Source organism: Lonchura striata, chromosome 1A, assembly GCF_050655825.1.
Source record: "Lonchura striata isolate lonStrDom1 chromosome 1A, ASM5065582v1, whole genome shotgun sequence".
NCBI classification, from domain to species: domain Eukaryota; kingdom Metazoa; phylum Chordata; class Aves; order Passeriformes; family Estrildidae; genus Lonchura; species Lonchura striata.
This window is the reverse complement of record NC_140741.1, coordinates 25,934,490-25,950,187: the sequence shown is the minus strand read 5'-3', so window position 1 is coordinate 25,950,187 and position 15,698 is coordinate 25,934,490. Positions and strand designations below refer to the sequence as shown.

General features: G+C 41.4%; 1 protein-coding gene across 50 annotated transcripts in view; it reads left to right on the top strand.

Moving 5' to 3' along the window:
- Positions 1 to 15,698, top strand: part of RBFOX2 (RNA binding fox-1 homolog 2) — a 170,118-nt gene that overhangs the window by 117,704 nt on the left and 36,716 nt on the right. For 43 of the 50 annotated variants that reach the window (XR_014951890.1, XR_014951895.1, XR_014951900.1 and 40 more), the window contains 2 exons: positions 2,021 to 2,167; positions 15,048 to 15,101. Coding sequence is in view for 35 of the 50 variants with exons in the window: in XM_077783381.2 (XP_077639507.1) it covers positions 2,021 to 2,167; positions 15,048 to 15,101 (201 nt within the window). In the remaining 15 variants the exon portion in view is untranslated. The remainder of the gene's footprint in view (positions 1 to 2,020; positions 2,168 to 15,047; positions 15,102 to 15,698) is intronic. The other 7 variants (XM_085568694.1, XM_085568717.1, XM_085568699.1 and 4 more) reach the window with 1 other exon arrangement.

The following is a 15,698-nucleotide window of genomic DNA, read 5'->3' as shown; positions in this document are numbered from 1 at the left end:
TTGGAGAGCTTTTTTGTCATAGAGATGAGGGAAGGAGAAGAGGTCATACATGCAGAGCTTTTGGATAAGATCAAAAAGAAGTTTCTGAAGTTTTTCTCAAAAATTTGATGTTTGGGGGTTGAATGAGTCTTAGACAAATAAAAATGCTTCATTCTACAAGGCTTCTCCTACGACTTGCACAGCTATGGGAAGCGGACATACTTGTCAGGGCGGTATTGTCATTCTTCCTATCACAGATAATTTATGTTAACCAGATCAAACATGTTTTGTGCTGCATGTACAGCTCTACTGAAATGAAATGGAAAGCTGCCACTGCTCTGCTCAGCATGGCAAGACCCCAGTGCTTACTGTTGGCTTGCTCTTGTCTTTGTATATATACTTGCTTTGTAATCAATATGCAAGTTCAAGGTCTTACCTTTAAGTGGTATTTCTGGGCAGAAGATACTTTCTTAGTGTTCCCAATTGAGTTTGTCTGTGAAGAGATGTTTCCAAATGTTCGTGAATTATATTGAAGTTGTATATTGAATGATGTGCAGAGCAATCTAGCAAGTCCAGTCAGTGGTTGGGAAATTGGTGTGGGCAACTCCCCTCAGATTTCTTTCATCTTTGGTACACAAATTGCATATTTAAAACAAGAGGAAAAAAGAACCCAAACCAGCAAAACCCTCACCCCTACTCTTACATCTTTAAGGCCCACATGTTTTCTTGAAAGTGCCTTAAAAATACTGACTTAGCAATTACAGTCCTTGCCTTATTGTAGGACTTCTTTTTACTTGATGGGTTAAGGAGGAAGTCAGGTTGGCATCTAACGAGTTGAAATGACACTTAAAAGTGCATCACATGGGTAGTCAAAGCTTGACTCCTAGGAGTTCTGAGGCAAGCAGCAGGAGACAGAGTGAGTGGGTGGGTGCTCTTTGAATATCTTGTCCTGTCAATGAATGCAGTTGGAAAGGGACAAGAGCAATAAAATCAACCAAATTGTAGTCTGCTTTTTTCTGTGGCTCTGAGGTTTTGAGGTCATCTTTCTGACTGAAGTGTGAAAAATGCTATTTTCTCATCAAGCTATTTTGCAAAGGAGCCTTGCCTTTATATTTGGTACTGTGCTCAAATTTTAGCATTTTTCAGTCTAATCTCATACAAGCGGCTCAGTTCTATTCCTTACTTTTCTCTTGCCAGTAGGTATTAAGACTCTCATCTGGCACACAGATCTCCCTTATTCCTCTGCCTGCTGCTTGTACTTTTTCTGTGAATACCCCTGGTGTATCCCTTGACCTCTCTTCGCCATGCCAGTCAGTACTTGAGAACAGTGGAACAAATTGCCTTTCTTAGCTGTGGAATTGGTAGCAAAAAGCAGCACTTGGAGTTTTTATAAGTCTTGCAGTGGTAATGACTGTTTCCTGTTCCTGGGCTCACTTAAATGTATGCGAAAAGTTAATCAGAGACATCCGTAAGCTGTTCCTATATGGATTTTACCATTTAATTATAGATCTTCTTTTAGGGTAACGTTTCTCTGAAGGAAGCTTGACAGAGCAGATGCCATTTTGCCTCGGGATGCACTTCTGGTATTGGCCCAGTGAAGAGCTGCCACTTCAGCTGTGGGATTTTGATGATCGCATGAACATCCTGCCACATGAGATTAGAGTGGCGGTACTACCTCCCGGCTCCAGGATATTAAAGATCTGTCTCTTCATTAGTGCTTTCATATGGTGGCAGCTGAAGTGAGGAAGAATGGGCTAAAAGAGAGAAGCAATTTAAGAAAACCAAAGACACATCTACTAAGCTGGAAGGTGATAGGAGGGGAGAGAGGCTGAGATCTCATTAGTGTTTACTCATGGAAAGGGAGGGGAAGAACAACAGATCGATTGTTAAGTGCTACTGGGTTTATCAAAATAATTGTCAGGTAGCTAGATAGCTCCATTGCAGGTGCAGTGCTAATACCTAAGTAGAAGTAGACAAGACATGTGAAACAAGATTGTGTGATTTCTGTTCATGCACACATTTTTGTCTTTTCTGATTTCAGCAGACAGAAGGAGGGGCACAGACAGATGGACAGCAATCACAGACGCAGAGCAGTGAGAATACTGAGAGCAAATCCACTCCAAAACGACTTCATGTGTCTAACATTCCCTTCCGCTTTCGAGATCCTGACCTTCGGCAGATGTTTGGGGTAAGTCATGAGCACCTCTTTAGGCATGGCAGATTCTCCTTCTCCGCAGGTGGGACACCTGGTACTGTGTATTTGTGTGAATGAAAAGCCCTTCCCCCTCGGTTTAGTCAGCACACTGTAATATATTTGCAGGATTAGGACAATTGGTAGTGTTTAACTTAGCTGGTAAATACACATGAGAACTAAAACGGTGTTCTTCCTATTAAGATGTTCATAGAATCATAAAATGTTTTGGGTTGGAAGGGGGCTTAAAGATCATCCAGTTCAAACACCCCTGCCATGGACTGGTACATCTTACACTAGGTGTGCTTAGAGCTCAATCCAGCCTGGCTATGGACACCTCCAAGGATGGGGCATACATCACTCACTGCTCAGGGCAACCCACAACTTACCAGAGCAGCAATGTTCAGTGTAGTCTAACAATTGGTTTGGGAAAAAAAAACAAAACAAAATGAAACTGCACCTTATTTCTGAGTAAAGGCCAGGATTAAACACTGACTTGCAAAGCACTGTTTTTCAGTTGCATTAGAAACATGTTAAAAGTATTTCTTTCCTCGTGATCTATTTCTTTGATGAAAATGGCTGCAGACAATTTGCCAAGCAGCGATTGCATGTGGAAGAGCTAGTGCAAGTCAGATGGTATTTTATATTGTGTATGATATAACTTCCGTTTCTTTTGACCACATAGTTTGTCTTCACTGATCCTTGGATGCTATTCATGATTTATAAGCTTGATTTATAAGCTCTTTGAGGAAGAATTTGTTTATGTGATTACACATGGTGACTCATTCCATGTGAACATGGATAAACAAGTTAAATGTCACATGACCTAACCTTCAGGTGAAGTTATTTATATGTCATATCATCAGGGAATATTTGACTTGTTGATATAATTATAATATGATCCTTGGTTGATGGCATATTTTAATGTCTTCAGAAATATTTATTATTACTTATGAAGTTAAGAGCTGCTGCCTTTTTAAGGTGCAGTCCGAAACATCAGTCAGGAAAGCCCAAAGCTCTTGTCACCTTAGGCTTGGCGGATATACCTTGGTCCTGACTTATAGCAGCTGCTCCTCCAAATTCTGCAGTATTTCTGAGCCATCTGTGTGGGTGTATATGCATGCACAAAGGCACACGCTTGCATGCATTGTAGTGTTGCAGTATTGTAAACGTGTCTAATTCGTAAACTTCAATGCTGTAAATGAGAGAAGAATTTGGCTTATCTGTCTGTAGCTTGGACAGTACAAAAGGAACAAAATAGTGGTCAGAATGCAGAAAGACATGGCTGCTATTCAGAGGGACTTGGCCAGGCTGAAGAAATGGGCTGAGGGAAATGTTAATGTACTAAACAAGAGTGAATTTCAGGCTTTTCATCATACTCAACTTTCCCTCAACTGTGCTCCCCAGTCCCTTTCTGCAGCACTGCTCCAGCATCTCATTCTCTAATCTGTCAGTACATCCAAGGTTGCCCCATCGCAGGTGCAGAATCTGGCACTTGTTCTTGCTAAATTTCATATAGTTGGTGATTGCCCAGGTCTCTGATCTGTGTAGGTCTCTTTGCAGGGCCCTCTCTGCCTTTGATTTATCATTTAGATACTGGGAAAATTTTAGGATTTTTGTGAGGATGCTGAAATAGTGGAACACATTGCCCAGGTGTGTTGAAGGTATCTGACTTGACTGGACACAACCTGGCCAAAAAGATCTCGTTATACCTGCTGTGAGCAAGGGATGCACTAAATGACCTTTGGAGCCAATTCCCAGCCAAACCCATGGATCTGTGGTTCTGTTGCAAGAGGCTTGGGTTTGCTTCCATGTTGTTCATACCTTAGATTATTGTTATACTCTTGATGCCTGTTGGAATTTTTCAGAATTAAACTCATCTCCTGGCAATCTGTGATTGCTGAATCTTCTGCTCTGCTTTGTGGGTTTTCTAGCCTGGTTTCTGCTGTTGCAAGGCTGTGCAGTAGGCAGTTCCGTCCGGTTTGGACAAATGGTTGCTGAAATCACAGCCAGTTCTTGGACCACCTGCTACAATCTGTATTTATCACGTCCTGCTCTGTGCTATGGCTGCTCCCCTCTCCTGGGAGCTGTCACTTACATAAAGTGTTCCCCATTGCTGTCCCTTCTTCTGGGACTGGTGCTTAATTGACAACAGCCCTTTTCACACTTTTTCACCTAGATGCTTTCCTGCCATATGCTCCTGGTGTAGGAGACATGGATGAGATGGAAATGACAAGGACATACCTGTCCTGGCTGCTCTTGCCTGTGCTTTGCAGCTTTGGACACCCAGGCAGTTTAATGAACTGCTGTGCTAAAAAGCGGCTTGTAGAAAATGCACCCTAACTACTTGCTTTAAGATTTCTTGTCCTTTTTTGGGCCTGCATGGTGCCCTTTTTGGGCATAGGAGGGATGGGTAATAATGCTGTATAATTTGGTTTCTGGTGTTCCTCTGATGTTTATTTTTTCTTTAAACATGATCTCAAGTTCCAGCACATTGATGTGATTTTAACTGGGAATTATATATTCCTTGCAAAACCTGTAGGTAGTTCACCTAGCCCTGTGGTTGCTGAGAGTTATACCTGCCAGCCGTGTGTTCATCTTCTGGGACATATAAAACCCTATGTGCCATTTTTCTGTAATAGAGAACTTTGCTACTTTGCCAAGGAAATAATGAATGATTCTTGCACATCTTCCTTTTTCTTTCAGTGCTGCTTCTCTCAGCATCCTCATAGCCTCGAGCAGGAGAGTATGCTCTCTGAATCCTGCTTGCTCCTATTTCTTTTTCAGGATCAGGATGCTTTCCTTTGGGTGACTCACTGAAACTTACCCTTACTCCTAAAGGGGACTCGTAGTTGTCTGAGTCTTCAGCTGTGACTAGCCTGTATCCCCCATCTTCTCCCTCTCCCTTCTGTGTGTCAGGTCACATCTCCTCAATTTCTTATCTGAGAGATTCAAAATCCTTGCCTGGAGTGATTTTCCCAAGCTACTGTACAAAGAGAGAAATTGGGTAGACAGCAAAGCCGTGGAGGAAGAAATAAATGTGATGGTAGGGAGGGAGTAAAAGAAGTCCCCTCAAGGATGGAACAGCATGCGAGAGGTCAGCCCAGTCCTGGGGCACAGCAAATATCTAATGCTTTTGTCCAGCTTGAGTAGAGGTGGACTTGAGACATGTCCCATGTATGATTAAATATGTATTGCATAATGCTTTCTAAACCTGCACCATTTGGCAGAGCTGCAAATGTAAAAATTTCTTAACAAATTCAAATTATTTGGGTTCTGACCATCTCTCAGCCCTAATGTGTTTCTAACAGGTGTTAGAGATATCCTCAGAAATAGACCAAACATTTCCTTATATATATGCATTTTACAGGTAGGCAAATAATATGGTCTCTTTAAAACAGGTGATATTTGCTTTACATTTCATGAGGCCAATGAAAAGACTTCCAGAAAGCTTCTAGAAGGAGTTGGTAGTTTTTTTAATGCACACAGTTCTGCACCCACTGTGGAATAAATCAATAGTTGACCTTGTTCTTGCAGATAAAGAAGAGTTAATAGCTGACCTGAAATCCCACCGTTGCCTAGGTACCGGTGATTGTTATTTGTCTGTATTTGCTTTGTGCAAACAGAATATGGCATCAGGCAGCACTGTAAGGAGTTTTAGAATAGTCTGTTTCTTGGAGTTTAAACAATTGGCAGGATAACTACCCAGGAAGGTACCTTTAAAAGGGAAGTATTAATGGAAGCCATAAAGTATTCAGCAGCATCATACTGATGGCCAAGACTGCATGATTCCACAGTCGCTGAAACTGGTAATAAAACTCAAAGCATTCTGCACTTGAGGCGAGGAGGAGGAAGTAAATAGCCATGGATACAGGTGCAAACTTAAGCAAAGAAGCAGGTGAGAAAGGAAATGTGCTAGTCATGGAGATACTGGTGACCTAAGTTCAGAGGACCCATCTGGTTTTTCACATGCAAAGATAAAATATCTTTGTATGGGTACGGTATAAAATCAGGAGGTAGTTGTGTATTTTTTGGGGAAAAACCCCACAAACAACAGCAAAACAAAAAATCAGACAGGGCAAAACCAACCCCCAACTGATTGTGTGTAGAATTTAAGAGGGGGTATTTTTACCTCATCTGTTTTTTCTACATAATTAATAACAGAGGAGGATGAGACAGTGCTCACTAATATCTGGATCTGCTGTTGTTTAAATAAGGCATGTCCAACAATAATAGCCAAAGCAAGGAGCTTCATTATTCATTGGTACTAATTTTTGGCCAATTCTTGTAAGCTAGGGGAGTTGCAGAAGGTTGGAACACTGCCCACCACGATTCACTATGGACAAAACCTGAAAGGGACGATCCAAAGAGCTTAGAACTGTCTATCTGTATGTTGATACAAGATAAAAGTAATTTTGGAACACTTTAAAGAAGAATATTAGACTATTTCTTCATATTTGAATATGGAGAAACATGTTAGTGTCTATTTAGCAAAACTTTGTAATATACATCTTTGCAGACAAATGCTGTCTTGTCTATTTTGACAAGACTGTACAAAGCAATACTGATAGAACAAAACCTTCCTCAACCAATTGAATTTCTCCAAGTGACCAGTTTTTAAGAAAAATAATACTTATCTCAAGTACAACACACATTAGAGGGATTAAAAACCTCTTTAATAATAAATAGTAAAAAGTGGTAGTTACTTAGGCGATAGCTGTGATCAAGACTATTTCTATTGTCAGTTTCCCCAGGGGTCTGTTTCCATTGCTGTCTTGTTTAGTATCTGTATCAGCCCATGGAGATGGTACTATTAAAACCTTGCCAGTAAGGTTTGCAGTTGGAAAACTATTTGAGGAGGAGGAAAGAGATGGATAAGGTTGCTGTTAGAGAATGAGTAGAAATGCCTGGTTGACTGATGATAAATCCGACAAAAATGTGTTTGATGCAGCTCATTGCAGAGTACTGAGTATGTGGGAACTGATCTGTTCTCCTAAGATGGAAAGCTTTCTTTGGAAAACACTGATTTGGGAGAGTACTAGTGATTGTTGAAGATAGTTGCTTCAATAATTCATGTTGAAGGAGGGATGTGATCTTGCTCATGTTCCATATTGAAAAGACTGTGACTGCATAATTTTATTCAGTTCTGTGATCAGATCTGAGTTTAAGACCAAAAGAAATAAACTATGAATTGGAAGGTGAGTGATTTTTTTAACTTGGTAAGGTATTAGGTACATTATTTACTCAACATATTAAAAAGAGAATGTTAGGAGATGGTAAGTAGTTTCCATACAAATGTTTAAATATGGGTGATACCTACTAACAGAGGGTTTAGGTCTTGTTTACAGTCATAAGATTTTCCAGTTGGAAGCTGAGATACAACACAATTCCCTTGAAATAGGAAAAAAAATTCATAGTCATTGAGACTTATTTGAACAATGGAACAGCTTACCAGGGAGAAGAAGAGTTGCCATCAGTGTTAAAAGCAAATTTGCAACTCTTTTTTCAAAATCTTACTGTCTATTTTATAAAGGACATTAATTGGCTAATGTGTGCAAGGCCCCTGACATGATGGTAGTCATGTTCTCCTACACTGGTGGTAGGATGTTCCCTTCCTTTCTGGACTGTGTAGGCAGAAGAAAACTTGATGTTTCCCCTCGACATATTTCTAGTTCTTTCAGCTTTGTGCTGTGATGGTGTCTGTGCTTGCACCTCAAGATTTGTAGCGTCAGCCCTTCCCTCTTGTGCTTCAAGAAGCAGTTCTTCCAGTGTAAAATTGGCTGGGATAGTCTGGTCATTTCTGGACTTGTGAGCTGGATGGACTTTGAAGTCTCCTGGTGAAAATAGAGGCAGGGTTGGACAGCTTTCAAAAGGAAGATCCTTCTGTTCCCCAGCTGAATCTTCAATTGTCTTCACAACAGCAAGCAAGTGGATTGTTTTGGTAGTTCATACAGATGAACATTGCACAAAATCTTTCTTACCTGTTGAGAGAGCAACAGTTCACAGAGTCAGAATTGATGTTTCTCAGAATTTATTGTGGCGAAATGCTCTTTGGTTAAGTGTAAGATAAAAATAAGGACCATGTTGATGGGGTTGCAGATGAAAGTGGGTTAGCACAGTACAGGCTGTGAATTTTTGCAGACTCTGGCTTTAGATGAAGACCCTGCTTTTACTAAAACTTGCTCAATCCATGGCTACTACTTGTAGACTGTTAGCTCTTTCTACTTGGGAGAATAATCAGCCCAGTTGATAAAGGGGTTTTGTATGTTATCAGCTACAGCAGTAATAACCCATAGGTGTTACACCCATAAGGTGACTATTATGTCCCAGTTAATTAATTTCAGTTAATGGAGTCATTAATGTCATTTATTACAGATGACAGAATGGTGGCCACTTTTTTTTTTTACATTGTAAAAGGATGACATGAAGGCAGGTAATGTCCTTTTCCTTCTCTAAACATAATTCATATCTTTACTGCAAGGTTATTTATGATGTATGTTTGTGGTAGACCATTGCTTTGTATGACCCAAGCAACAGAGTTCTGCAAGCTCAAATACTCTTGGAAGCCCTGGCAGCCCTCAAATCTTGGCCTCTGAGGAAACATTTTGTCACTTTGCACTTCCTAAAGTATCCTGGTAGATATAATTTCTCATCCAACTTAATTCTGGTGTCAAGAGAGCAAAACAACTCTATAAGCCTATAGTTCGAGGCTAAAGCAATAACAAATTAGACTACAGCGCTTTGTCAGCAAGAATTTGGTAGAATTTTAACTTTGTATTTGCCAGTAAATAAATTTAAACATGGAAGTAATTAGCAATACACAAGTATGGCAATGGAAGAAGTACTTGTTTAAGTGTTAAAATGTATAGGTAATAATAGGATATAACAAGAAGCTCTGACCTCTAGGTGTTGATGCACTGGGCCCAAAGTACAACAGTAGCACACTTGCTTAAGGGGACTCTGCTTTCTGAGTGAATTGGATATTTAAAGGAGGAGATTCTGTTGTCTGTATATCAAGATGTATTTTAGGTTTTTCATCTCCTGGTGCTACTGGCCACCAATTGCATGTAACAAGTCCTGTGTGCCAGCATTGGAGAGCAAATATTCTGGCACAAAGTGGTCTCTCTGTGGCTTTTCTTGTTTCTAAGCTCTCCATGTGATGACAGTGAGCCCTGGTCACAGGGTGGGGCTTTGTTCTTGCTGGTGTGGTTAGAGTTATATGAAGTGCTGCTGATTATATTGATGTGTTTCACCTGGGTGTTTTCTGAAACCACCTTTCAAAAAAGACTTGTTTGCTCAGAGCTGCTTGAACATTGTGATCTTTCTGCATGGCCATGGTGTGCAGGAGTGCTTGTGCCCCTGCAGCTGCCAATGGCTCTTGTACTGTCTGTCTTGCTCTGAGAAAGTGCTCTGCTATCAACTTCTGTACTGACCCTCTGCTAGAAGGCAGTGATGATGCAATCATGCATTTATCTAAGATTTTTTAGATTTTCTTATGAGTTACTAGGAGTGTCTGCAGCAAGACTGCTGAATGTCATTTAGTAAACAGTACTGTGCTATAGCTGAATTTAATTGGATAAAAGGTCTGGGTAAAATTACATGGAGTTGTCTTTTATTGACCTAGTTTCATATGGATTCAGTCTACATGCTGAGTACTCCCAGATTGATTTTGGAATGTATGCTGCTTTTGTGGGCATGGGTCCAAGTATCTTTTCTGCAGCATCAGTACCAGGTTACACTGCAGTCACACCTCTGGGGAATGGCACAAAGCAAGAACAAGGAGCTAGAAGTGTCGACCTGGAAGCTAGACTGGTGATGTCTCTCTGGTTGGAGCCCTGCAGTAGTGTTCATCCCCATCACACTGTTTCATGTGAAAATCTTTTATTTGGGATTTAGAGAACAACAAATGACTGAGAAACTGTGTTCATCATCATGTTTTGTGGTGGTTTTTTTTTTTGTTTTGTTTTGTTTTTTTTCTGTGATGGCTGTGGTCTGTAAATCCTGTTAGAAATATGTGTTCTTTGTGTGGCTTACTGTTAAAGTCTGGTTTCTCAGAAAATGTCTGTTTTGTTGGGCAACAGCTCAACCCTATCAAGGGCTGCTTGGTGCTTGTTCATTATCTGTTCACTTGGTAAACTGTGGTGGTGCTTTGGTTTATAAATCCTTGATGCTTCTGTCTTCTGTCAGCAAAGCATAGTGGTGTAGCTCAGCTGACGTGGATTGGCCCCATTGCTTGAAGAGATGTGACTCAGCTTTGAGTGAGGAAGTTGGTGTGCTGACAGTGTGCTTCTGGCAGACCCCATGCTGCCATAACTAAGCACTGACTAATGCATACTATGATGGAGAGCCAGTTGTGCTCAGATGAAAGTATATCCCATGGAGCTCATACCTAGGGAGAGGACTCTCTCTGTAGCATGGATCTGTCCTTCTTATAAAATGCTCTTGCTCATGTACCTCATGGTTTCCTGCACAAGATGTCAGTTTCTTGGCTATTTTGAATGTTGACCATCTTTAAAAATGGACTGTTTGACACCTTTGAAGTTTAGATAGCTCATTGAACTCATGTCTAAGTGAATTTTGTAGGGCTAATGAAACTGCTTGGACATACAGAGTACTCTTTTAGGGATGAGGTTGTCTCATTATGTCTCTCAATAATCTTTTGTTGTTCCATGATTTCTAGAGAATTTGCCTTGTACTCCCTGTTGTTTGCATCTTCAGGATTAAGTTATTTGTCTGGCACATTTTGGAGCTGATTTTTGAAAGCTCTAGACAGGCCCAGGAGTCAGGGCCAGCTGGAACAGAGCATATAGGAGGGGCCCTACCAAATTGTCAGTGCCTTGGAAGACAAAAGCTTTCTGGTGCCAGATCTCTCAAATTTATTATGTTTAATGTAGCTGTGGCCTCAGCTGGAAAAATCTGTTGCCTTCATGACATCTGTGTGAAAAGAAACACACAGCATGCATCTCTTTCCTTGCACAATGCCCTTGCATCTATGATAAGGTAGATCGTGTTCAAGCAAGATTAGTTTCTGGTGGTAACTCCTGTCTGTATCTTTATGCCTCTTAAAAACTGTTACTTCCAACACTCCCTGCTAGTATTGTAGAGGATCTGCTTCTTATTTACCTGCTTTACTAAAAATAACTGAAAGCTTGTCAAGTTCATTCCAGGGAAGAGACCAGTAAGAAAAAACAAGATTCTATAGCCCCTTTGCTGTGGCATGACTGAAATAGCATGTGTGTGTGTAACTTCCCATAACGTGTGTGTGAGCAGTTCATGGAGGTGGCTTCTTGCACAACCTGATGCACTCCTGTGGTAATGAGTGCTGGCCTCTTGGTCACATAGTAAGCTTTCTAAATCATGGTGGGGAGCATTGGAGATGAGTAGTCTTCCAGAGGCTCTGCAGAGTTCTAAGTAGAAGTTCTTGGTAATCACTGAGTGAGCTAATCAAGTCTGTGAGCTCAGTGATTCATGTCTTCAAGGTCAGAGATTAGAGTTAGTCCTCATGGATGACTTAAGCATGGGACTTGTTTTATTTGGCCAGTCCCTATGTCTTTTGAAAAATACAAACATGCCTATATATAAAATAATTTTTAAAAATTATGTGAGGACACTTGGTGTTGACCCTTGTATTTAGATGGCCTAGCATTTCCCATACAAAAATTGTGACCTTTCACTAAGGAGCTCTTAAAACTTCGATTGTTTGCAATAGGCTGTTGACATTTGGTAGGCGAAGCACCATCGGGGAACAAAGTACCTTTTTATGTTCCACTAAATTAGATTCAGCTTTGAAGGAGTTATAAACTGTTAAAATGAACTAGTTCTTTTTTTCCTGCTTTCATTCTTCAGGAAGATTCTGGCACGCTACCAAAAATAAGTTCCTTCCAGTTCTGGGACCTGCTATAACCATTGCAGCAGTGGGGACAAGAGACCTTGTGTTAGGAGCTGTGGCAATGGCTGCAGCAGAGCCTTGAAGAGCTCAGCACACGTTCTTCTGCCTCACAGCCCTGGTTTCTTTCAGGCAATTTCATGGAGCAGGAAACCCCTCCCCAGCAAACCTCCATTCAGCAGTCAGCCCCCATTGTCTCTGCTCTTCTCTCCCAAGGAAGAGAAGCTTGCCTCTTCAAGCACCCACAACTCCTGGGTAGAAAAGAGATTGGCGCAGTTTGCATGGGTGGATGTAGCCCATTGCAGTAGATGTCAAGCCTGTTTGCTGCGACCACAGGCTCTTAATTCTGTCATCTAGGAAGCGATGTACCTGCACCATCTGATGGGCAGAGAGGGCCCTGCCTCCTCTCGTACAGCTACGGCAGCACTCTCGCATTCGGTGTCACCACCGGCGTTCTGTCAGCCATGAGAAGTTAAACGCACAGGACGGGGTTTCCCGTTGGTGTGGAAGCCCTGCACAGGAAGCTCAGCCCCGCGGGGCTGGCAGGCAGGGCTGGCAGCAATGCCCGAGGATCCAGGCCCAGCCGGGTGCGCAGAAAGGGGAGGGCGGCACGGTGTAGTTGTGCACCAGAAGCCGCACAGTTTGCTCTTCTTCGCAATCATTCTGATGAGGTAGAAAATGGTGATTTTTGATGGCTTTGAAGATTCTGAAAAGAATTTTGGCATTTGCGTTTGCCGAGAGCCTGGCTGTTTCAGTGTGTGTGGCAAGGCTAGGCAGCTGAGCCGATCTGGCAGGGGACAGATCCTGCTCTTGGGCAGGGTGTGCTGCTTTCCGCTCCCTTTTGCTTCTTCAAGCCATAATGCTCACTGACCCTTCAAGCCACTTCAGCTCAGTAAATTGTCAGAATCTTTATGTGTATTCCTTTTCTTGGGATAGGTTTTTGCAGGGTTGCTGAGCTGTATCAGTTTATCTGCAGGTGAGAATGAAAACTGGGGCCAGCTCTGGAAGGCTGGTGAGACCAGACAAGGAAGGACAGAGGAGCAGGGACAGCCTTTCAGTGGCCACAAGCTGCTGAATTGGTTCAGCCCCAGTCATGTAATGATCCTGAGATAGTCTACCAAGAAAGCAATCATGACAATCATGACTGATTCCTTTCATGGCAGTACCAAAGCTGTATGCAACAAAGACAACAAAAAGCAATCACCAGTTAATCTCCTTTATTGACAAGCCCACACGAAGCGTGGGATAGAAATAGAAAACGTATTTTAGCTGTGATTGGCAGAGAAGCGGTCAAAAGAGGAACCAGCATGGATCAAGCCTAAGCTGTTGAGATGTTGAGGTTTCAAGGAAGATGCATGTTTACATTAGCATTATTCAAACTTGTATAAAGTAGAATGTTGTGAATTCAATTGTTCTTAGGATGAATAGAGGATCAAGTATTGTCCTTAAACAATAGAACAGTAAAAACAACATCTGTGAACCAAGATCTCCTTTTTAAGAATGGAGAAGACAAGCAGACAGAAACTATAGCTAAAATTGTGGTGTTTTGTTTGCTTGAAGACAGTTGTGGAGTACTTGTTCAAGGGACTCAGCAACTTTTTGTTGCTTAACATATTCAGAGCCTTCCCTCAACCATCATGGCTCTCTGCTGTAAATGTTTCAGGTTTTCAAATCTGGCCATAAGCCTTTCAAGAGGGCCACCCACAAAATGAGTACTATACTCATTTGAATGCAACTGTTAAAAAAAAGAAGAATGCTGGGCAAAAGGGAGAGTGTCCCAGTACCTAGACCCTGTGTTCATCATCTTTTTTAAGTGTGAAAAAATCCTTTATTTTCTTGTTGATCCTTCCTTCATTTGCTATCAAACTTAACTCAAAACCATGTTGATGGAAGCTTTCCTAAATAATAGGATAGGAAAAACAGATATAGCATTTGTCTGAGTACAGTATGTGAGTATGCATCTCTAGAATGGAGACTGCTCCATATGCACACTCCTAAAAACATCATCTAGACATGTCTTCCTAGAGAGCAGACTTCCAGTTTGGAAACAGAGCATTAACACTTCTGGAGGACAGAGAAGTGTGAGCATCTGTTGAAGTGGTGATACTTTTACTTCTAGGCCGCTGTTTTGAGTCTGGCTGCTTCAATAAAATACTTTAATACATTCCTAGCTAGGTGAAAGATGTAACCCATACATGGATCCACAGAGGTGGTAAATTTACTTCTGTGCTAAATAGGGAGCTCTTTGGAACCCTTTCAGTGCAGAGCTCTCCTCTGGGGTCTCCAGGCTGAGGCAGAGGTCAGAATTCTATTACATGTGATAAGGTTGCATAGGTTGTTGACCACCTACTATATGTCACAGGTTGAAGTTAAGTGATCTTTTTCTGAAAAACAAACTATGGGGAATTTTCCTTTTTTTGTAGTTTCTGAATCTGCTATCAATTCTTTTGAAGGCTTGGTGTTTTGGAAAATAAATGGAAGGAAAGAAGCTTTAGTATTTGAAATCCCTGAGGCTGGGAGTTGTATGTTATTATTTCTTCCAGAGGATCATCACTGTTAAGTTTCTCTTTGTGATAGCCACTTCAGGAGGAAGCTGAAATGTTGAATTATATGTGAGAAATGTTGTTGGATATCTGAGATGAAATCATAGAACCATGTCTTAGATGAAACAGTAGAATGAGGGAAAGAAGAATTAATGTTTAGATTAACGGGGAAAAGATGAGCTTCCTCAAATCCCTAAAACTCTTCTGGAGATTGTTTTTCTTCCTTTAGACTTCTGTGAGAAAACCTGGAGTTTGTGATCAAAACGATCTTCATGTCTTAACCCAGGAGAATTGAGTCATGCCAGTGGAATTTTATGCCTTTGCCTGTATGCTAGAAATGGAAATATTCTCACCTATCTTGTACTAAGCCAGCCCCTGCAAAAGGTAGGAAAACTGTACCGCCAAAAATAAATGTTTTTTTTTCTTCTTTTCCCTTGTCTCTCTGCAGCAATTCGGCAAAATCCTTGATGTAGAGATAATCTTTAATGAGCGTGGCTCGAAGGTAAGTCCTGTTTCTGTACCCGCTTCTCTTGTTTTGATTGCAGAGTAAAAGGCAGTTCATTGCCTAGAGAACATATTCTGTAGAGATCAGCAGGAATTAGAGTGATGGGGGAAGGGAAAAGCTATTCTGGGGAAGTCTCCTGTTCCCTCTGACTTGAGACTCTGAGCATGGTCATTTCTGAGCAGCATGTACAAATGCTCAGAGACACTCCTGTCTGTGGGATCAGGTTCCCCAGCTTTTTGAACAAGCATGGACTCAGTCAGCTGAGCCTTCATATCAACCCATTCCCATTGCATAGGCAAGGGCTGCCCTGTGAGGAAGACAGAATAAGGTAAAACAGCTTTGTGTGATGGGAGACTGTAAGAACAAAAGCTAAATTCACCCCCATCCCTGCCATTTTCATTGCATTAAAATACTTCTGTAGAAAAACTGTCATATCTCATATGTGGAAGGATTTTATATACTCTGTTTTGCAGACTTACTTGGCACTTCTGAGATACTGACCTTTCATGTTTGAGATATTTGGTGCTTTAATATAAGCATCCTCATTTCACTGCCCCATGTGGACCTCCCCCACAGAATTTGCATTCACACTCC